At 32.1% G+C, this 25,630-nt stretch overlaps 1 protein-coding gene across 1 annotated transcript in view; it reads right to left on the bottom strand.

The window, feature by feature from the left end:
* Positions 1-25,630, bottom strand: part of LOC114325322 (uncharacterized) — a 63,141-nt gene that overhangs the window by 34,354 nt on the left and 3,157 nt on the right. The window contains exons 2-3 of the mRNA XM_050654048.1: positions 21,900-22,070; positions 9,714-9,819 (exon numbers count right to left, since the gene is read on the bottom strand). Coding sequence (XP_050510005.1) covers positions 9,714-9,819; positions 21,900-22,070 — 277 coding nt within the window. The remainder of the gene's footprint in view (positions 1-9,713; positions 9,820-21,899; positions 22,071-25,630) is intronic.

Consider the following 25,630-nt stretch of genomic DNA (forward strand, 5'->3'; position numbering starts at 1 on the left):
TTTATAAGCCAAAAAATTGTTTATAACTTTAAAACAGTGCTGAGGCCGCTTAAATAATCCAATTTTAGTTGTAAAGTGTATTAGATAGGTCTCTTTATATGCAAAAAAATTAGAAAACTTCTAAATGGTCTACTTTTTGTTCAGAAAGTTTTTAAAAAATTTTAACTTTTTTAAAAAAATTTATATTGCAAAATTATTATGCAAAATCTATTAAGTCGATTTTAATAAAATTTGGTGGACGATTTAAGTATGTTGTAAGAATTTTCTAAGCGAACTACGAAGGTTCTAAGTGCAACCAAAGTGGTTGAAAAACATTGAATAAAACAGGCTTATTTTGCCCCCTTATTTTGTATTTATTGCTATTTTGCAGAAAGGCTAACAATTTAAGACATTTTTAACCGGACGTATATGATACAAAATTCAATTTTCTTTATTTTATTTCACTACGACTTTTTTCCAAAATTAATCGTTTTAACGTTATAAGCAAAAAAAGTAGAAAAAAATCGATGTTTTTCGAAATTTTTACATATTTTATTTTTTTTTTATTAACGTTCCGGGCATATTTAAGAAGGAGCATAAGTCAATAATTGTTATTATTGAAGCTGTCACCTAACTTTATCTGCAAAAATCCGAATGCCACCTCGCACATCCAAGAATGGACGTTTCTTCACATATCAGCCCTGGTCTAATATCCTTTGATTCATTATTTCTTGTAAAATTTTAGTTGTAAGTTTTAGGAGAGTATTTAAGTTGTTGAACTTAAATTAAGTTTAAGTAAGGTATATTGTGGATGCTATAAAAGACTAATTCTTCTTCTTTAAGAGCCGTCTCCTAATTGAAGGTTGAATATCATCATCACTATTTTTACTCTTATCTACCGCTGCTGAGAAGGGTTCTATATAACTGCATTTAAATCAGTCGTTTAATAAATTCTTCAACCATGACTTTTTTTCCTCCTATACCCCTTCCTTCTCTATCTCTCCCTGTATTATTAGTCTTAGCATTTCATATCGCTGTACCTTCATTGTAACTTTCTTATTTGAATTTATTGTGTTTATTATTTTGCAATCTTTGACGATTTATGTATGTTCTTGCTTCATTGTCCATCTTTCTAGTCCATATGGCATTATCGAAAAGACGTAACATCTCAGAGCTCTTATTTCCAGTTCTAATCTATAAGGTCTTTGTTGCAGAGAACTGTTTTCATTTTTACAAACGAATTTCTTGCCATTTCTCTCCTGGATCTTATTTCTGTTCAGAGCTTCGCTATCAAACGGTAGACATAAATATAGTTAATACAGGGTGTTTCATTGGGAAACGGAAATACTTTAGCGGTGAATAGAGGTCACCGAGCCGGTTTTAGATATACTACATTTTTTGCCCTACCGACTTTTATAACCGAATCACAGGGTGTTTTATCGATTTGGCCCATTTCTTTCCTAAGCCATAACTTTAGAACCACCCTGTATATTTTTTTGATATTTGGTACACATATGTCTCGTTTAAAACTCAAACGACCGACATACTAAGCATAAGAAAAATCCAGGTCCGGATTAACAAAAAATTATAAAGTAATTGTGACCGTAAAACAACACCCTGTATATTCAAATTTTGAAAATCTGTTCGTATATTTAAAAAGAGCACAAAAAGTAAGTTTAATGGTTTGCTTCAATTTTTCGCCAAGACAATTTTATAACTTTAATTTTGAAATTATATCGAATTTTTTTAAGAACTCTGACATTAAAAAGAAGGTATTATTAACTTTTAGTTATAAATTATTAAAGTTAATGAAAAAAAACTCATTTTAAAAATAATCAATACTTATTTACCACGGTGGAACGACCCAAGTAATAATAACAAGAAAAATCCAGGTCTGGATTAAAAAAAGAATATAAAGTAATTGTGACCTTGAACCAACACCCTGTATATTGCAATTTTGAAAATTTGTTTGCGCATTTTAAAAGAGCATAAAAACCTGTGAATAAAGATTTATTTTAATTTTTTGCGCCGTTGATTTATTTAGATCAATTTTGAAATTATATTGAAATTTTAAAGATTCTGAGATTAAAAACCAGGTGTTATTAATACTTATTTTAAAAATACAACAGCTATATGTAATAAAAAAAATTCCTAAAAATATTTGAACTATGACAGTTGCTGAAAATGTCCGCCATTCTCTTCGATACATTTCCTTGCTCATTTTAAAAGATTTCGAATCGATTTTCTAATAATTACATTGGGATTGTTCTTAATTTTTCTGGCAGCTTCTTGTAACCTTGACAGAATTAATCAATATGATTTCAAAATTGCCGTAATTAAATTAACTGCGCAAAAATTTGACATGCAATTTTTAACGCAGTTTTTATGCTCTTTTAAAATACGCAAACAAAATTTGAAATTTCCAAAATTTCAATATACAGGGTGTTGTTTCAAGGGCACAATTACTATATATTTTTTGGTTAATCCGGACCTGGATTTTTCTTGTGAATACTAATTGGGTCGTTCTAATGTGGTAAATAAGTATTGATTATTTTTAAAATTATTATTTATTCATTATCTTTAATAATTTATAACTAAAAGTTAATAATATCTGCTTTTTAATGCCAGAATTCTTAAAAAATTCAATATAATTTCAAAATTAAAGTCATAAAATTGTCTGGCCGAAAAATTGAAGCGAACCATTAAACTTACTTTTCTGTGCTCTTTTCAAATATGCAAACAGATTTTCAAAATTTGAATATACAGGGTGTTTTTTAAGGTCAAATTACTTTATATTTTTTTTTTAATTCGGACCTGGATTTTTCTTATGGTTAGTATGTCGGTCGTTTGGGTTTTGAATGAGACATATGTGTACCAAATATCAAAAAAATATACAGGGTGGTTCTAAAGTTATGGCTTAGGAAAGAAATGGGCAAAATCGTTAAAACACCCTGTAACTCGGTTATAAAAGTCGGTAGGGCAAAAAATGTAGTATATCTAGAACCGGCTTAATGACCTCTATTCGCCATTAAAGTATTTACGTTTCCCAATGAAACACCTTGTATAATCTTGGTAAATATTCTTTACATAAAATACAGAAACGTATATGTATTTTGTATAAAAAATTAACATTAAAAAAAAGATAGCTCATAAAAACGAAGGAACGGTTTTGTATTTATTGTGGTGCTTTTCAGTTGAGTAACTGAGATATTATTCTTTAAGTATATTTTATATCCGCATCATTAGACAGCTTTATGGTTCCCACCGCTCGTATTTTTCTTCCGACCAGTTTAGCAATTTAAAAATTATGGAATTATAGTTACAGTTAGCAGTAATAGCCCAATCAAAGAACACAAAACTTTACGAAACCTCAAAAAAATAAAGGAAGGATGAAAATTTGGGAGTAGGTAGTTGAAATTGTCTATTATTATATGTAAAAGAAAAAGTTTACAATTCTACATATTATTTCACCTCCATTTTACAAAAACGGAGGGGAATAAACCTTTCTTTGGGGTGAAAAATATAAGCAACTTATTGCTAATTGTAAGCTAATTCTAAGCAACTTTTGTTCTATAGAGTTTTTTCACCAAGTCAATACTTTTCGAGTTATTTGCGAGTGAATATTTTCATTTTCAACAAAGAAAAACATGTTTTTGGACAGATTTTCGAAAATAACTCAAAAGTAAGTTATTTGTCGAAAAAAATGGCCTTCGAAAAAATATAGCTTATAAAACAGTGAAAAAAATCGTGTATGCATGAAGTCTGTAGACCCAGTAGAAGAAGAGTTGTAGCTAATGAAATCAAGGTTCTTTTTCGTCAAATTCCAAATCGAATATTTTAAAGTGAAATAACAAAAAAAAACGGAGCAATTTTCGGTAAAAACTCATTACAACTTTTTTAAAGTGTTTAAAAAAGGTATGTTTTTGTTTTTTAAATAAAATTCTAATATTAAAAGTGAGTTACGCTCAAAATATAGTTGGTCCTTTTTATTTTTTGGTAAAATGAAGCGCGAAAATCACCCCCTAATTAGCATCCCAAATAAAATTAATCGTTACCGCTTCACAAGTTACTTTGCTTATGTATTCTTTATATAAGTTTAATATGATCTGTAAGTTTCATCGATTCTGTTTAACTATTACTATATAAACCGAACATACCTGTTAGACAGACGTCATGTCAACTGTCAAGGGATGTCAACGAAAAAGATTATCTGTTAAATATGAGTTGTACTTTTTGGTTAGTTTCAATAAACGATTACGAAGCTTTATTGCTTTATCTAATTATTAAAGTATATTAGTATATAGATCCATTATCCTTTAAACATTGCACAGTCACACATGCTTGGACCTGTAAAATTGCCTCCAGATTTCGACTTACAGGGGCAGAATGCCGCTACCACATAGAAGTTTTGGAAGATCTCATTTGAAGATTATCTAGTAGCCACAGGGAAAGATCAGTCTGCTGATAATAGAAAGCTGGCAATCCTCAGAAATATAATAGGAGCCGAGTCCTCTAGAATAATGTGCACAATTGCAATCCCCGATGGAACCGCTGAGCCCTACAAATACATGATGAAACAGCTAGAGGTATATGTTAATCCAAGAGCTAATGAAGTGTTTGAAAGATACAAGTTTTTAAGCAGAAACCAAAAAGAGGGCAAATCTTTTGAGCATTACCTCACTGAAGTAAAACACCTGGTGAAATCTTGTAATTTTAATGTAACAGACCCAGAAGAAACAACTGAGGAGAAAGCTCTAAGAGACAGAATTGTCACAAGAGAAACTCTACTAACAATAGACAAGTTAAAGTTAAATAAAGCCATAGAAATTTGCCGTGCAAGTGAAATCAGTGAGAACCAGCAAAATGTTTGCAGAAGAGAGCATCGCAGAAATTCATGCTATCAAGAGGTTTCCCAAGGATAAACATACATTGCATACAAGCAGAAAACAGCAAGACAAATTTAAATGTAGGAGCTGTCAAACAATGCATGGGCCAAGGAAGTGTCCAGTGTTTGGAAAATCATGTTTACGGTGTGGAATCTTGAACCACTTTGCAGTTGCTTGTAGAGTAAGAAACGTAGAAAATGTGGACAACCAAGAGAACTCCGACAGTGATAGTGATAGTAGTTCTAGTTTAGTGATAAATACTGTTAATGTTTCAGATCAGTTACGGGACCTTTGGGATGAGATTGTTGAAGCAGAGAATTGCAAATTTAAAGTAAAGCTAGACACAGGGGCTGACATTTCAGTAATACCAAACGAAATTTTTAAAAGGATTGACAAGCAGTTTAAGGTATGTAAAAATAAATTTATAGTAAAGAGTTTTGAAGGCACTCAGGCAAAAACTGTTGGTATTGTAAGCCTTCATTGTAAGTATAAGAACAAAAATATATATGAAAACTTTGTAATTGTTGAAGGAGCTAACAAAATTTTGCTAAGTGGGCAGGCTTGTGTTGATCTTGGTCTTTTAAAACGAATAAACAGGGTAAATATTAAAAAATGTAACAACAATGTTGAGAGAGATCAATTCATAGCAGAGCATCATGAAATATTTTCTGGCTATGGAAGATTTGAAGGGAAATTTAAGTTAACTACTACAAAAAATTTCGAAGCAGTCAGTTATCTACCTACAAAGGTTGCATTCGCCATAAAATATGCTCTAAAAAAGGAGCTTGAGAGGCTAGTGCAGAGGAAAGTCATAGTAAAAGTGGATGAGATAGACCCTCGTGCCAGCCTAAACCGTATAGTAATTGTTGAAAAAAGTAATGGTACATTGAGATTATGTCTCGATCCACAAAACCTGAATGGTCAAATTGTACGAAAACCACAACCAGTCAAGACCATTGAAGAAGTGTGCTCCAATATGATCGGAAAAAAATATTCACTGTATACCATGATTTGGCTGCAGGGTACCACCACTTAGAATTAGATGAGAACTCCTCTTGGAAATGTAGTTTTGCTACACCTTTTGGTATCTACAGATATGTGGTTCTGCCTTATGGGCTTTCAAACTCGCAAGACTTATTCCAGGAACAAGTTGAAAGAAATTTGGAGACTTAGAAAATGTTCAGATCTTACATGACGACATGATAGTAGTTGGCCGAGATAAAGAGGAACATGATAAAGCAGTTGCACAAGTGATAAAAAGAGCCAAATAAACCGGTGCCAAATTCAACAAAGAAAAATTTCAATACTGCCAGAGGCAAGTAAAAGTATTCTCAAAGAAAGGTATGGAAATCGACCCAGATAGAATTGAATCTCTTTGTAAATTGGAAAGATCAAAAGACAAAACTGAACTTCAAAGAATAATTGGAAGCTTTAATTATGTTAGAAAATACATCCCGAACATGGCAGAGCATATTAAACCTCTATGTGAACTTTTAAAATCTGACGTAGAATTTAAATGGCTCCCATTACAACAAAGGTGTTTTGAAAACTTAAAAGAAATAATTACTAAATCTCCTGCATTAACGCCATTTGACCCAAAGAGGAAGATTATACTACAATGTGATGCCTCCAAAAATTGCTTAGGTTGCTGTATGTTCCAAGAACATGGGAATAAAATTTTAAAACTGGTAGCTTGTGCTTCTCGAAATATGAATGATCACGAAGTGAACTACAGCCAAACAGAGAAAGAACTTTTAGCAATTCATTATGGCACCCAAAAGTTCCATGATTTCATTTATAAATCTATTGTTGATGTACAGACAGACCATAAACCAATTATATCTATTATGGCAAAACCTATATGTAAAATTGGATCTGTGAGATTACAACGATTAAGGCTGAAACTTCTGAAGTATTCCTTGAATACATTATATATTTCAGGTAAAAATATCCATTTCGCAGACATGTTGTCACGTGACAGTTTAAAAGTGCAAGAAATCGACCCTGAAATGATTGAAATGGTACATTCTGTGAGCAAACATCTACCAATGAGTATTGAGAAACGATGTGAATTAAGAGCATTCACGAGCAAGAATGAAACAATTTCAAAAATTGTTGACTACCTACTTATTCAATGGATGGCCAAAAGAGAATATGTTACCAGCAAATTGCAAACCATACTATAATCTAAAAGATAGCATCTTTGTTGAAGCTGGTATAGTCTTCCTTGAGGACAAAATTATAGTTCCTACAGCTCTGAGAAAGAGTTACATGACAATGATGCATAAAGGACACCTAGCTATAAGCAAAACCAGAAATAAGGCAAGAAAAATATTTTATTGGCCCCACCTTAACGACAACATCACAACATTCATAAAAGAATGTAGGATATGGAAATATGAAAATACTTACCCAATAATTTCAAGGAACCCATGTTACCTCATTCTGTACCTAAGTTACGATTTAAAAAAGTTGCCTCTGATATAGTGGAGTTCGGCGCTAAATACTATCTTGTAACCATAGACTATCTTTCCCATTGGATAGATCTTGCCATTTTGAAAGATAAGACTTCAAATTCTGTAATCAGTGCATTCCAATATCTGTTCAGTAAATTTGGATACCCACAGTTTTCAATTTCTGACAATTTACCCTTTGTGCCACAGAAATGTTTAAATTATTACCGTGAAAAATATATAACTATTGCAACATGTACTCCAGAGTGGCACTAAAGTAATTGTCTTGCAGAAAAGGCTGTCATCATCTTAAAGCAAATATTAAGGAAAAGTGTAGAAACAAACACTGATTTTCGTGAATCTGTAATGGAATATAACAATACAGGAATAATTGCACTGCACGGCTCTCCGGCCCAGATTCTTCAAAGCAGGACTTTACGGACTCAACTACCCATGACTAGTAAACAATTAGAACCTCAGATACAAAAAACAACATATGGATTGCTGTGCAAACAACAAGGGAAAGTGAAAATACATTATGATAAAACATCACGTCAAGCAGTAACTGAGTTTAAAAAGGGTGATAAGGTAGTAGTGAAAAGTAGACGGAATGAAATATGGCACAAAGCAGTGGTTATTGAAAAAGCTAAGGAACCAAGATCATACTGGGTCAGAAAAGAGTATAACAATAGAATAGTTAGGCGCAATACAAACCAAATGAAACACTCTATAACAAAATCCCAAGCTAGTGAGTTGCTACTGGAACCTGAGTTTTACCCTGACTTAGCTCAAGCCGATAATCTATATGCCCAAAAGCAAAATATTGTGGTAAGACATAAACAAAATAATGTACATAAACAGAACAATGTAAACACACACCCAAATGGTAGTGACATAACAAAGAATAGACAGAATCATGACCACCATCACGGCCCTCACAGTACTGCCAACTTAGGAATTGTTAAGCCACCAAAAACATCTATAAATACTTTAAACACTTCAAACAATCTTAGCCCCAAAAGGACAAACATATCAAAATCAGGTCGTCTAATCAAACCCCCCCATAAAATGGGCCTTTGAGGGGAAGGTGTTTAACTATTACTATATAAACCGAACATACCTGTTAGACAGACGGCATGTCAACTGTCAAGGGATGTCAACGAAAAAGATTATCTGTTAAATATGAGTTGTACTTTCTGGTTAGTTTCAATAAACGATTACGAAGCTTTATTGCTTTATTTAATTATTGAAGTATATTAGTATATAGATACATTAACAGGTTCAAAGTTCTTATTTTTGAAAAGGCTTTAGTTAAAATGGGTTTAACGAGTCACTAATCACGAGATATGCAAATCTTTACCATCCATAGCATAACCAATTTTTGTCTAACAGGAAAACAAGAAATCCAAAATATTCAGAAAAGCAAAACGTACATTTTATTACTCTTTGAGATTTTTGGTATTACTAATAATTTTTAAGTTATTTTGAAAACAATTTGGAATTTTTTTCAAAACTAAACAAAAAATTTATTTTAAAACCAAATTTTTTCAAAAATGAACACATTGACCTAATGAAACTTATAGATCATATAAATAATATATATTATAAGTAAAGTAATCTGTGAAGCGGTAACGATTAAATTTATTTGGATGCTAATTAGTGGGTGATTTTCGCGATTCTTTTTACCAAAAAATTAAATGGACAACAATATTTTGAGCATAACTCACTTACTTTCAATGTTAGAAGTTTTTTTTGAAAAACAAAAATAAACCTTTTTTTAAACACTTTAAAAACGTTATAATGAGTTTTCTCCGAAAAGTGCTCAATTTTTTGGTTATTTCACGTTGAAATATTCGATTTGAAATTTGACGAAGAACTTACTTTTCATCAGCTACAACTCTAATTCTACTGAGTCGACAGACTTTAAGCATACTTACACCATATTTTTCACTTTTTTATAAGCTATAGTTCTGCTAAGAACATTTTTTTCGATGAAATACTTACTTTTTGAGTTATTTGCGAAAAACCGTCCAACACATGTTTTTCTTTGTTAAAAATGAACATATTCACTCGCAAATATCTCGAAAAGTATTGACTTAGTGAAAGACTCTATAGAACAAAAGTTGCTTAGAATTAGTAATTTTTTCCAATTCCGGACTTATTTTGAATGTATATTTTTTTACCCCCGAGAGGGATATAGAATTGTAAACTTTTTTCTTATAATAATAGACAAATTTCAACTACCTATTCCCAAATTTTCATCCTTCCTTTATTTTTTTTGGTCAGATTGTTCTTTGATCGGGCTATAATCCCATAAATTATACGAGAGGGACATTAATACCCAATTAAAAATGAATTACAGCATCTTATGAATGAAACCTGAAGAGATACTTACTGGAGTAAGATAAAATAGGATGATTATGCGTAAGATTGTGACTTCTCAACCAAATGCAAAATGTGTAGTCGGTTATTGGAGGAACATCGTTAATATATTTTAAGAACTGAAAGAAAAAGAAATACATTAGTAATTTATTATTCGATATTTTTATTTTATTTATCTGATTTTAAATTATACGTAAAATAATTACGTCATAATTAACTTTGAAAATATAGCTAACCAACTTCAGCAAAAAAATACCAGATGTGTTAGCATCAATTTAATTTTCTTCTCTGTCGTCATATTCTGCCTCTTCTCACACGTTGAGTTTAAGAGACTGAGCACTTGGCAGTTACAAACCCTTTTAAAATTCATGCTAGGTAATACAAACTGTACTAGTTTAGTTAGGTTTTTCCTCTTCTTCTGTTAATTCCAGGCTTTAAATTTGCTGGCTGTATAATCGCATCAAGATTTGGATATACTATCGTAGGCTTATACAGGGTGTTTCATTGGGGAACAGAAATACTTCGATGGTGAATAGATGTTACTGAGGCGGTTTTAGATATACTACATTTATTACCTCACCGATTTTTATAACCGAGTTACAAGGTGTTTTATCGATTTTGCCCATTTCTTTCTGGATTCATAACTTAAGAACCACTTTGTATATTTTTTTGATATTTGCTACACAAGTGTCTCATTTAGAACTCAAACAACTACTGATCACAAGAAAAATCCAGATCCGGATTAGCAAAAAACATAAATTCATTGTGCCTTGAAACAACACACTATATATTGATAATTTCCAAAAGCCTTTTGCATATTTAAAAAGAGCACAAAAAATAAGTTTAATGTTTCTCTTACATTTTTTGCGCAGACAATTTAATGACTTTAATTTTAAAATTAAATTGAAATTTGTAAGAACTCGGAGATTAGAAGCACGTATTATTAAATATTTATAGTAAATATTTATAGTAAAGCACGTATTATTAAATATTTATAGTAAATATTCATTTTAAAAATAATCAACACTTATTTACTACATTCAAATGACCCACTTAGTAATCACAAGAAAACTCCAGGTCCGGAATAACAAAAAAATATAAAGTAATTGTGACGTTGAAACAACACCGTGTAGGTATATTAAAATTTTCAAAATCCGTTTGCACATTTGAAAAGAGCCCAAAAGCTGACTATATAAGTGGCTTCAATTTTTTGCGCAGACAATTTAATGAATTTTGAATTTAAATAATATTTATATAATATATTATATTGAAATTTTTAAGAACTCTGATATTATAAGGCAGGTATTATTAATTTTTAATAATAAATTTATTAAAGTTAATGAATAAATACTCATTTTAAAAATAATGAATACTTATTTACTACGTTGTTGGAACGACCCACTTAGTAATCACAAAAAAATCCAGGTACGGATTAACAAAAAATATAAAGTACCTAATTGTGTATATTGAAATCCATTTGCACATTTGAAAAAAGCACGAAAAACTAAGTGCATAAGTTCGCTTCAATTTTTTTCAGAGACAATTTAATGACTTTAATTTTGAAATTATGTCGAAAATTTTACGAACTATAACTTTAACAAAAATTTTGATATAATTTCAAAATTAATATCATTAGTGTCTGAAATTGAAACGATCAATTTAACTTAGTTTTTGTACCCTTTTCAAATGTAAAAACGGATTTTGAAAATTTCAATATATAGGCTTTGGCGCGTCCGCATTGGTAAATTTTTCGTGCGAATTGAACTAATGGTTCGTCGCAAGAATCTGCGTCGCAAGGATTTGCAATCTACTTCGATCACGCAAATATTTGCGACGAACAGCCGGTACGCACGAAAAATTTACCAATGCGGACGCGCCATTAGATGGACAAATGACTAGCACAAGTCGATATGTGACTGTGACACTGTTTATGTTCGGTGCACCGTTGATTTTGGTTAAGGCTGATTCTCATTATAGCGCAAGGCAAGTGCTCGGCATGGGCAAGGCATCGGCTCGGCAAAATACATTTTACATAAAATCTTATGCACTGCACGGGATGTAATTCACACTATGCGTGCCTGGCACCGGCAAGCGACGGGCTTTGCATGCGACGTTCTTTTCGAAACAATCTTTGCCTAGCATGTGCCGTGAAGGTCACTACAGTGTGAATACCGTACCGGCAAGCAATCTGCAATCGTGGTTGTTTGATATCAGTTTCATAGTGACAATAGACGATGAAGCGTCAACAGAGACCTGCTTTTTCATCGGAGCAAGATGAAATGCTCATTGGCTGTGTTCGAGAACGGGGGCAAGCCTGCCTCAGTGTGAATTGGTTGTGAAAACCTTGCCCGTGCCGAGCGTGTGCCTTGCCGTTGCCTTGCCGGTTCCTTGCACGTCTAATGAGAATCGGCCTTTAATCATATAATGACTCTAGTGTCATCTAACGACAAATACTTGAACTATAAACGTAGCACTTTTTGAGATAAGATTTTTTAGTTTTATTAAACTGTCGCTGCAATAAAACCGTTTTTATTTTTTTTGAGTTGTGACACTATTTGAGCGGAGACGCGATATGCAATCTTAATATTTGATTCCAGCAATAAAATAGCTGCTAAATAACTTTTCCTTGTTTTTTCATAATTTGCCCAGAGAATAGTGTATGTGATATGGGACACTGTGACAAACTCTCTAATATTTTACGATATCATTTTTACAATTAATGAAGTAATAATTAATTACTAGGATTATTTCATTCATAGAGATTCTGGCCAATAGAAACCTACAAGAAAAAAAATTACAGCGATAATTTTTGATAATTTCCCGTCGTATTTTACGTCAAATGCCCTTCGTTGCTACTCAAAAATACATTCAGTGGCATTAATATTATCATTACAATTAATGTTTTACAACTACTCGTCACAGAGAACAAAAAGAAACAGGTTTAGAAAATATTCAGGCGAAGATATCAATAAAATATTAGTTAAAATTATTTAAAAAGACAGTTTTATTCATGAAATAATCTTACCGAATTAGTCTCGAGCTCGAATTAGTAATTTGTTTTGCCCTCGTGACCCTTTGACATAATTTCACTCCCTTTCGGGTCGTGAAATTAAAATGTCAAAGTGTTACTCGGGATACAAATCGATAATTTTAGAGCTCTTGTGTAATTACTACTGAAACTTTTTTATCGAATGTCGGGTACTGTAAGAAATGTGCTTCTATATTTTCTGTGGTTTCTAGCGCGTTCTATTTTAACGAGTTATAAGTCAAACTTGGGATTAATTTATCATCTGTTTATCCTCACATGCATTAAAAAACTTTTCCTTCCATCACTCTGGAAATTGCACTGGGAACTTTCAGATAGTAACTAAGTTCATATTTCTTGTGAATAAGGGTGAAAATACGAGCATTGTACAGAATAATATGGTCCATTAATCAAGTCTACCATGACTCCGGAAACGTTTTTTGGTCAGCATTTGTTAGTCGTTTCGTAACAAATTAAAACTACTAAAACATAATGTCGGATGTAAACAGGACATAATAATATACCGGATGATCTGTGAATTTTCGTCATAACAAAATTATTATTTGATTGTTCAAAATTGGCTTAAACGAAAATAAAAGTACGGGAGATTACATATATCTTTTTTAATAGAGCAATATTCTTCGCAATTTTTCGGGCCAATGCTTTTAAATGCATTAATTATTTTCGAATCCTGAGAAATCTAACAAGTATTTTTGAAAAATTTAAACGCAGAATGAAAGACTACATTATTACGGAGGGCTGAAAGTCCCTGAAAACTTCTCTAACGTTTATTTTAATAAGTTACAGGGGTAAAAAAGGGAAAAAATAGTGTGATTTTTAATTTCAAATATCTTTGTTTATTCTAAGGGACTTTCGGCCCTCGGTAATAATGTAATCTTTCATTGTGCATTTAAATTTTTCAACAATACTTGTTGGTTTTCTCAGAATTCGAAAAAAATGAATACATAAAAATACATTGACGCCAAATTTTGCGCCTACGCAAAAGACCTATGGCACTTTATAAAACATAATCATAATATGAACTAATTACAATTATTTTAAACACAACTTGAACAAAATTCTTAACTACTCTGAAGAACCTGATGGAGAATACTTCTCCATTAACTTCTATTTTGTGATTTTCTTTTCCAGTGCCTCACCTTCACGTGTTTAAGGTCTTCCTTCACTTTATTAATAAGCGGCGTTCTGGGACTACTTCTTCTTTTCGAAACGATTAGTTTTCTAGTCATAGTTAGTTTATGCATTCTGTTTACTACCATTCTCGCTACATGTCCCAACCATCTGATTCTTTGTGACTTGACGAACATGGTGATGGTAGGTTCTATGTACAAAGTCAATAATTCATTGTTGGTTCGTCTCTCCCACCCGTCTTCTGTCCTCCGTCCTCCGAATAGGCGTCTCAGTATTTTCCTTTACCATCTTTCCAGAGTATCCTCTTCCTCCTTATTTAATGTCCATGCCTCGCAGGCATGTTATTGTGAGTTTAATTACTGTTTTATATATTTTGAATTTGCCTTGTCTAGAAACGTATTTTGAGTTCATTAGGGCTCTTAGACTACCTAATATTTTATTCCCTTTTGCTATTCTTGCATCGAGCTCCCATTTCTCTTTTAGACGAGGGCAGATCTGTTTTGAGGTGGATGTGAGAGGTGGCATTCGGATTTTTGTAGATAAAGTTAGGTGACTTCAATAATTATAATTGATGAAAAAGGGTTCAAGGCAGGTTTTGTTTATATTCGATTCAGAGTTGGACTACCATCTCCATATAGCAACTATTTCAGCATCCTTATGCATCATCAGTGAAGATTATGCAGTCACAACTCTGAAGGGAATATAAACATTCTGCCTCTTTTAAGGCAAAACATCGCGATGCAATGAACCCACCTTTTGAGACGCAAATCAGCGACATCTCTCGTATTACGAGGAAAACAACGAAAAGCCCCAGATACAAAGTTTACTACTTTTTAAACAATTAGAATAATTGAAATAAAAATATAATAAACAATATTTTAAATCTAAGACTTTTCGTTAATAAACCGCTTTCTGGCTGCATCCCATATCTCCGGATTTTACAATATATAATCACGTAGAGACGACGAAAATAGGAGAAAGCAAATAGAGGACACTTAGGCCACGCATTTACCTTCTCTTCGTCTAGGAAAAGGACCGAAAGACAGTTTCTAAATACTCAAAAACTGAGTAAAATGAAAAAGATGAAAAAGGGTTCAAGGCAGGTTTTGTTTATATTCGATTCAGAGTTGGACTACCATCTCCATATAGCAACTATTTCAGCATCCTTATGCATCATCAGTGAAGATTATGCAGTCACAACTCTGAAGGGAATATAAATATTCTGCCTCTTTTAAGGCAAAACATCGCGATGCAATGAACCCACCTTTTGAGAATTATAATTGACTTATGCTCCTTCTTAAATATTGCCGGAACATTAATAAAAAAATTTAAATATTTAAAAATTTCGAAAAATATCGATTTTTTTCTACTTTCATTGCTTATAACTTTAAAACGATTCATTTTGGAACAAAGTCGTAGGGAAAGAAAATAAAGATAATTGAATTTTGTATAACGTACGACTGGTTTAAAATGTCTTAAATTATTACCCTTTCTGCAAAATAGCAATAAATAGAAAATAAGGGGGCAAAAAAGACTGTTTTTATTCAATGTTTTTCAACCCCTTTGGTTGCACTTAGAAGCTTCATAATTCGCTTAGAAAATTCTTACGATATACTTAAACCGTCCACCAAATTTTATTAACCCTCGTAAAGCGGTGCTTAAATTCTTACGTAAACAACGGTGCGGGTGCATTTGCACCCCATCTGTATATCCATTTTTTATATGTAAACGTCGGGGAAATTGATTTGAAAGATAATTTCGACTTGTTAATTTAACTATAAAACATAATTTTACAAACAAAATACTCATTTCTTCTTAAAAAAAATTTTTATCGTTGCACGACAAACAAATTGAAATTTTTCACAGAGTGATCAACACAAGGTTTTTACACACAATACAGTTTTATGCCGGGACTTTCGTTTTTTTTTTCTCTGACATAGGTAACACCGACCTGTCCCGTAGGCATCTAAACATTCCGTATATGTATTTGGCACCTAGGAGTTTTCTATTGGTTCCTTGCGGCACGCGGCCGTATTTCAACCAATAGGCGGCGAGGTGCCATTCACGTATACGGAATGTTATTCGGTGCGAAATTCATATACGGAATGTTAAATGTTCGTAGACGGAAAAAGACAGCTTTTTATTAGAGTCGATTAAAAGAAGATTTATTTTAAAATACTTGTTGTATTACTACAACTAAACTAACTAACTATTAACAAAAAATACTAAATGTAGTATTAAATAAAAATAAAAGAATTATAGCATATTATGGAATGTTATTTGGTGCGAAATTCATATACGGAATGTTAAATGTTCGTACTTCGTAGATAAAAAAGACGACTATTTTCGTCTGGTAGCACACAGCCCTAAACTTCAACAGAATTGAATAGCTGAAACATATCTTAACATACTAAACAACACGTGCAAGTCATTAAAAATTCTGCGAAAGCGAAACCTTAGTCAAATAAAGAAATAATGTCTCTCAAATCTATACCATTTGCATTATTTCTCACCAAATAACATTCCATATAGGTAATAATTGTTTTATTTTCTTTAATAATACATTAACAAAATATTTTAAAATCAGTCTTCTTTAACTGACTTAATAAAAAGTCGTCTTTTTTAGTCTATGAAAACATTCCGCATATGAATTTCGCACTAAATAACATTCCAAATACTATAATTATTGTTTTATTTTTATTTAATAATACATTCAAGTATTTTAAAATCAATCTCCTTTTAGTCGACTCTAATAAAAAGTTGTTTTTTCCGTCTACGAATATTTTTTAACATTCCGTATATGAATTTCGCACCGAATAATATTCCGTATACCTGAATGGCACCTCGCCGCCTAATGGTTGAAATATGGCCGTGTGCCGCAAGGAACCAATAGAAAACTTCTAGGTGCCAAATACATATACGGAATGTTTAGATGCGTCCCTTAGCTCTGTTAGCTCCAGGTGGAACATCAGAAACGTCCAATTCAGGATATGAAATTTTCATCATTTGCACCCTACAGTCATTTTTCCAAAAAAACACGTAAACGCAAAGAGTTTTAAATGCTGTAATGGGTGGAGTGCGTTTAGAACTGAATTTAATGGGAATAAAAAATGGACAAAAATCAAAAAAATTATTAAAAAAGATAGGTGAGAAAAACGAGGTCAGGGGTGTAGCTGCACCCCGCACCGCCTTACGAGGGTTAAAATCGACCTAATAGATTTTGCATAATAATTTTTCAATCTAAATTTTTTTAAAAAAGTTATTCTGCAAAAGAATTTTCTAAGCGAATTATGAAAGTTCTAAGTGCAACCGAAGTGGTTGAAAAACCTTGAATAAAAACAGGCCTATCTTGCCCCCTTATTTTGTATTTATTGCTATTTTGCAGAAAGGGTAATAATTTAAGACATTTTTAACCAGTCGTTTATCACACAAAATTTAATTATCTTTATTTTATTTCCCTACGACTTTGTTCCAAAATAAATCGTTTTAAAGTTATGAGCAAAGAAAGTAGAAAAAATCGATGTTTTTCGAAATTTTTAAATATTTTAATTTTTTTATTAATGTTTCGGGCATATTTGAGAAGAAGCACAAGTCAATTGTTATTGTTGAAGTTGTCGTCTAACTTTATCTGCAAAAATCCGAAAGCCGCCTCGCACATCCAAAAATAGACGTTTTTTCACAGATACGCCCTGGTCTATTTTCCATTTTCATGGAATAGTACACCCAGGAATTCAAAATTGTCCACTCTTTTAAAACTATAGGTTTTACCACTTGCAGACCTCACACTAAAATATTCTTCTTCTTTTTTTCCTCTGTCCCTCCCTTGATCATGTTTTTGGTTTTGTTTTGATTTATCTCCATTCTGAATTTCTGTGCTTCTTCAATAATTTTCTTCACAGCTCTCCTTAATTCTTTCGTGGTTGTTGCTAGGATCCTTAGATCATCAGCAAATGCCAAGCACTGGTGCTCATTTTTCATCATTGTTTCTTCCATCTTCATGCTGTATTTTCTGATTACAGTTTCTAACACTAAGTTGAATAATGTGGTGGATAAGGGATCGAGCCTTTTGCAACCGTAAATTGATCTGCAATCTGACCGTGCCAAGCAATTTCACAGGCAGAGTTGTTTTAGTGTCAATTTTTCTAGCCTGATCAGTTTTTTTGGGATACCCAAAATATTCCATTGCTCGATACATTTTGACTCTATCGACAAACCAAATAATAATGTCCAACTTATTATTGATGGCCAAAATATCGGACGCGTTTATAGATATAAAAATTAACTTTGAACTAATAAATGAGAATACTGAATTTGCAAATGATCTAACAAACCAAATTGAAAATACACGTAATTTGTTTATGAAAATGAAACAATTTTTTACAATAGAACTTTGAGTGTCGACATAAAAAGACGAATGCTTAAACGTTACATATTTAATATTCTCCTCTACGGTATACAGGCAGCCACTTTAACCAAAGCGTTGATGAGAAAAGTGGAAGTTGTGACTTTACAGAAGAATTCTTAGAATATCTTACTTAGATAGAGATCAGAGAGTGGAGAGATCCTAACAAATAAAGCACAAATAACTCAAAGATGGAGGTCACAGTACAAAAATCTCATGGCCGATCATAAAATAACAACCACCCATAATTACAGCAGATGATATTGAATTAGAGCCAATAACTATTAGACCAATCTTCAGATATAGATTAGGTAACAGCAGAAATGATCCTGGCAAGAGGTGAAGTGGGGATAGATCTAATCTACAGAATCTACCCAAGCTTATGGCAAACATGTAAGTGGCCTGATTGGACCACCTCAGTCTCTGTATCAATCCACAAACCAGGATCCTAAGAGATATGCGACAATTACGCATCATTACCTTTATACCGCACGCTAGCATGCTGCAGAATATCTTGGGGCTCCAGAACATCACAGAAAATTCAAGAAAATTCAATGTAAGCACACACCAGTCTTTGGGTTTACTGTCATTAATAACAGTAAAGCATTTAACTGTGTCAGATACAGAAATATCTGAAGGAAATATGTCCTAAAAATTACCTAGGTGTATAATTAGAGAACCTGTACGTAGAAAACTCAGCAAAAGTGCGGGTATCTGTAGAAATGTCAAAACAGTTGGAGTCAAAAACTATGGAGAATCCATTGCGCACGAAGCAATCTCAGAATACGCAGAATACCTACATACGTATTCAGGTACGCAGATGAGACATTACTTTTCGCTGAATCATTGGAAGATTGACGAAGTTGCTAGAATAGAACGAGTGAGTTTTGAAGCAGTGCTGCCGTCAATCAATAAAAAAATATGCTCATATTTATCTGGGTACCGTTATAACCAACTCCGGAGAATGCACCAAAGGAATCTATAAAATATCAGCAATGGCCAAGTGAGTAATTACAAAGCTCACCAAAATATGGCGTAACAACTTCAGCATACATACAAAGGTGAGGCTTGTGAAAGCAATGGTCTTCTCCATTATGTTATATGGTTCGTTAAAAAACACATTATTGACGTGTTCTAAATATTTTGCCTGCAAAGAAAGTTGCGAATATCCTGGATTGCAAGAGGAATCTACTCGATTATTAGATATCAGCTCATTAAAAAAAAGCTCCGAAATATTTTTAACTCCGATATTTTGTAACGGTACCAAAGTTATTTGAAATTTCGATCTAGTTTACATTTGTAACACTTTCGTTACACCCTGTATATCATAATCGTTGAATGCATGTTTGTTTTCAGAGATTGTTGAATCTCGCAAATCTATCGCTTTGGAGTGTGTAGGTATGACGTAGTTTGTTTCTCACAGTATTGAATCGATAAATTCTTATTTCCTCGATTGTCATGCGTGTTCGTATCTCTATTTTTTTAATTTATCTAACAACCTACAAAGGAATTTTGGTCATAATTCTTTGGTAAGTAGTCTTAAAGACGGGGTTTTATTTATTTTAGAGTTGGAATGCCGATAAGAGCCTTTGAGTGTGTTTATATAATCCAACAAGTGTTCTTTTTGATGACGCATATGAGAACGGGCCTTGGCTGTAAATGCGTCCAAGTCAGCGTTTTTTTTTTGTTTTCTTACGAAATATTGAGATCTGCTTGTTTGTTTTTTTGCGATTGGTCGAGCTGTTTTGGTATACGCCAGAGGGTTCAACTTGAAGCGTAAATTGCAACTTCTTATTGGCAAATATTTAATTGATTGAGTGTTTTAAATCTTTAATTGATCGTAGGATTGTCGATGGGAAAAATCGTGTGATGATTTTGGATAGGGCGTTTTGGTTAGAGTCTGAGGAGAGAAGAGTAAGTTCCATATGGGCCGTCTTTAAGTTTAGTTCTGTTAGGGCCGCCATCGAGTTGTCGAGTTGTCTGGTCTGACAGTTAGTTCTGTTAGGTCCATTTTCAAGTTCAGTTCTGTTAGGGCAGTCATGGAGTTAAGTTTTGTTTGGCAGAGAGTTCTGCTATAGTCGTCATCAAGTGTAGTTTAGTTTGGAGTTGCAGTCAGTTCCAGCTTAGTGAAAGTAAAATGTAGTTACAAGTTCTTCGGCCGGCTGATAGAACTCAGCCCGGCGATGCATTACGTGACAACGGAACTCCGGCAATTTTAGCTGTTGTTAGGCTATTCTCGATATTGTTTACCACTTTTGGTATCACTTTTTTTACATGCAGTCAGATCCAGGAATTATACAGAAGAAGTTTTCATTTTGTGTTACTAGATTCAACACCCTAGTTAAAGCATGAAGTTTGCTTTCATTCTAATATTTTTTGATTCCGTTTAATGAACTATAAAACAAATCACTTTTAATATTTTTGTTCGAGTAGAACTAATTTGTTTTTAAGAATGCAGAATGCATACAATGCTGAATTTTTCTATAAAGATTTTTCTATGAACTATGGTTTCATCAATTATGTACTGTTGCTGTATCAATCATTTATAAAGTGACTTTAAAGTGAAGTGAAATCGCGCCTTGGACTTAACAACCATCAAGAAGGACCAAGACAATGATTGTAACACAAGGTATAATTTTTTGTTATGTAGAACTTTTCTTTAATTTTTTTTTGTTTGGTAATCTCGATCTCAATTTGGAACACCATGAGATCACAGATTCATAAATTCGTTTTTTTGTTCTAATAAATAAGGTTTGATTTTCAAAATACAAATTTATTATTTCTCTTTTTCTTCTCTCTTGTATCGTAAGAACAATAAAGAATTGGCTGAGTATAGAGTAGATAAGGTAAGTCACGATATATTTGTTTTCACGATATATTTGTTTTCACACCATATTTGTTTTCATATAAAAGTATTTTACATATTATTACTTTCTGTTAATATTTCTATTTTTTGTATATTTTTGGTTCCCATAAGGTAACTAGTGGCGCCCAATATTTTATTTTTTTTTGACATCCTTATTTTGATTTTTCTATATTTTTTCATTTCTCTGCTAATAAGAGTAAACTAACAACATCCCTTAAAAATCCACCCCACATATCTTCCGATTCTGAGCTACTGAGGTCATGTCCTTCATTGTGTAACATCCCCTAATATGACATAACAACATCTTGTCAAAATTCTAATTCCCTTTGCATGATACAATTCTTAGCTGAAAAATCTCCGATAAAGCTCTTTAACTGAAAAAAATCACCGCCTATTTAGTCATCTGGTGCTTAGATGTGGTGTAAACAAGCTGACATTGAAGGGAATTGTGCAAGGCCTGAAAACCCAGGGATAAACACTAACTAGGTATATCTTGGGACCACAATAAAAAAGAAGACGCAGAGCCCTACTGAACGATTGCTTCATAATTATAGAAGGTAGAGAAAAATATATATAGCAATTTTGAAACATAATTAAGAATTAAAGGTGGCAGGATGTCCGAACAGGACGACCGAATAGGAACAAAGATTAATTATTAATCACTAATAATAACTTACTTTACAAGAAAAAACTATCTTAGTTTAAACACGAAGTATGTGACCCAAGAAATTATGGAGCTAAATTTTATACTAACCTGAATATATCCATTTTGTGTTAGAGAAACTTTATTAATTAAAACGTCCCGTTCAAGTACTTTATAACTTGGTGTATATTTTGCAGAATTGTTTTGGATAACTTCTTCAGTCATTTGGAAAATATAGCACAAGATTATTAATCCAAGTATTTGAGCACGTCTCATCTTGACCTAAAAAATAAAATATAAGTTGAACCAACCCACCGACATTGTATAAAAGTTAGATTATTAAATAAATAAATAAAAACCGTTGCCCATCTTCAAGTAGAAGCTAAATTATGTTATGAGCGAAAATCGTATCCATTCTAGGCCTTTGGTAGTTTTGGTTCTCATATCCAAGTAATATTTTTCTTAAAATAAGCTTGTATTTTTTGAAAAATATACGCATATTTTTGCTACATTAGTTTTTTTTGTGAAGACTCTTTTGTGTTTAGGGCACGTCCACGTCCATAGTGCACGCTGGTTTTCGAGTCAGAAAGTTGAGTTTGTGTGCGGATAATCCTAATAACAGCGCGCAGGTGCACTTTTGACAAACCCGTTTAAATACGAAGGATATTCGCACACAGACTCGGCTTTCTGACTCGGAAACCAGCGTGCACTATGGCCACGCCAGCGCCAAGGTATTGGGACCGTGCAAGTTCGGAAAAGCGACACCTGGTTTCTTCACTCTGCACTTTTATTCGCACTTTTAATTATATTGGCCAATCATATGGTCCTGGTTACTGGATAATTGTCAAGTCCATAGTCCAAAAAAAATAAGAAGAAAAAATAAGATTTAGGTTATGTTATTAAAACGTAAACAATTGTATGTAGTAAATAAAATTAGTTATTAAAATGCAGTACTGCAAGCAAAATACAATTAATTAAATTTATATATATAAATTCGGGTTCAAAACGTCCTCCGACGTTGTCCGATGCCTTGTTGCCAATATCTTCTATCATTGCAGTTTTCATCTTCTAATCCTCGTACACTCATTGATCGTCTTACTCCTTGTATCCATGTCGTTCTTGGCCTTCCTCTTTTTCTGTTTTCTGTGGGTATCCATTTCATAATTTTCTTTGGCAGTCTTTCATCCCCCATTCTCTGAACATGTCCGTACCACGTTAATTGTTTCTTCTCAATGCATTCTACAACCGTTTCCTGTAAATTCATTCTTCGCTTTACTTCCTCATTTCTAACCCGGTCCAATCTCGATGTTCTACTTGCTCTTCTTAGGTCCATCTCAGTAGCTTCTATTTTTCGTTTTAGGTGTTCCTTTATTCTCCATGTTTCGGATCCGTATACCAATGTGCTCTTTATCATGGTGTTGTATATTCGCATTTTTCTTTGTTTCCCTATCTCGGTAGTCCACAAAACTCCGTTCAATGATTTAATTGTCGTTCTTGCTTTATTTATTCTGCTCTTAATTAATTAAATTTACCTTTATAAAATAATTGCATATCATATCAATATTGTGAAGCAATATATATTTTTTCTTCTTAAATGACAATAGGTATGAAATGTACGTCAATTTGACAATTTCAATTGACAATATGAATTATTTAAGAAAGTTGCAGTGTTTCTCCGCTATTCGCGCACGATCGTTTCGCTTATCCCTTCCGAGTACTTGCACACCGCGAATACCAACATGGTGTTTTCTGGTGAGGACATAAAATAAATGTAATTCTTAAATATATGCTAATTTCGTTTTAACATTTCGCTATAAACTAGCCTGCGCTATTTAAATGCATTTAGGTCAAACTGTTGTTCCGTACTTTGGTTTATAGGGGAGTGCATATAGATTTTCACTTCAGAAAAAATCAAACAAGATAGAACTTTTTGTAATTTCATTAAGAAGTATCTAATAAACAACTTATCAAAAAGTTCTAATCGAGAAGTGGGTGCTTCATTTTTTATTAAACAAATGAACTGCGAAATTAGATGTTTTTTTAAATAACTCCGAAAATATTACTTCTAGAAAAAAAAACTGACTTGTCCATTGAAAAATTCAGACAATCTTACAAAATAAACCTTATATAAAGATTTTTCTAAAATTAAATCTATAACTTCCATTATTTTTTATTTATAACGCTAAAGTCACCCTTCTCACAAACATTGGCGCACTGTAAACTAGCGTTCGGCGAAGTGCATGGTTGAGTTATGTCAATGTTATTCTTTAACTAATGGATCAAATGAAATTTCACAAATTGGACATGAAATAAGAACAATCAAGCTATCTTATGGTTATAACAAAAAGAAATAAAATGTATGGGTATAAGTACGGTGTGGGCGGAAAGTGAAACTTACATGAATTTTGTTTAAAAATTATTTAAAAATGTGGAACTAATACAATTTTACTTATAAAACTCAATTTGCACAACTTACCTACCTCTCAAACATCTTAAAACATCTTACTAAACGATGTTTTATTCAGAAAAAATCTCAAAAATTTAACTCAAATGATACGACATCTCAAAAAATATAATTTTTGAAAACTTTGTAGTTTTACAGAATTACTACCATTTTAAGACGATATTACTCAAGTTTGAATAGATCTATTACAATTTTCTAGGTGTTTTTTTAAAGCTTAGGATGCAATATTTAAAATGCACTAATTTATTTTACTTTAGAAATGAAATAAACAATTTCTTTTTGACAAAATTAAGAAAGATAAAATAATGTAATAAAACAACCGAAAATTTCCTGCTAAAAAATGTTTATACAAAGTGATCAAAACTTTTTTCTGTAAAACTTACCTAAAATACATTTAATAATAAGCTTCAACAATAATAAAGGTTCAACAAAAAAAATTTTTTTAGTTCTTATACAGTATGTCGGTTTAAATTGGAACCTATTGATAACTTTTTTATTATCAGCTCAACGAAAAAAAGTCATTCTTTATAAAATACTCTACATCATCTATAATCTGAGATGCAACCATGAGATATCAAATTTTATTAATTTTATACGAGGTATGTCAAAAAATATGAATTTCACTCAAGAGTAAAGCACCTTTAAATTTCACAATATTGAAAAATTTTGTTAAGAAAAGTTGTTTGGAATATAAAACTAAGTTCCATTGTTCAATTACGTCCTTTTAATTGAAATATTATGCACTTTAAGGGCACTTAACTGTTAGCGAAATTCATATTTTTTACATACCTCGTATAAAATTGAAAAAGTTTGATATTATGGTTGTATCTTAGATTTTAGACCAGGTAGAGCATTTATGAGGAATAATTTTTTTTCGTAAAATTGATAATAAAATAGTTATCATAAATGTAATAAAATGATGAAATTGAAAAAATTTTTTTGTTAATTAGAAGGATATAATTGTATATTAAAACATAGTTTCTAATTCCAAATAACTTTTCATAATAACAATTTTTATTATTTTGGAATATAAAGGTACTTTACTCCTTAACGAAATTCATATTTTTGACATACCCTGTATAAAATTGATAAAAATTTGATATATGATGGTTAATGGTTAAGTTTTAGATGTTAGGCTATCCTGAGCATTTTATGGAGAATACCTTTTTTTCGTAGAATTAATAATAAAAAAGTTTCCCATATGGTTCCTAGATACGCAGACATACTGTATAAGAGCTACTGTATAAGAATTTTCGAATTGTAATGCCATATTCGGATTCAGCATATTCAAAAACAAAATAAAAACAGATTTGATCAAAGTAAAATGATAAATTCAAGGATATTTTTAAAATTATTTATACGAAACAATTGTTATTGT

The sequence above is a fragment of the Diabrotica virgifera genome, chromosome 6, assembly GCF_917563875.1.
Source record: "Diabrotica virgifera virgifera chromosome 6, PGI_DIABVI_V3a".
Taxonomy (NCBI): Eukaryota; Metazoa; Arthropoda; class Insecta; order Coleoptera; family Chrysomelidae; genus Diabrotica; species Diabrotica virgifera.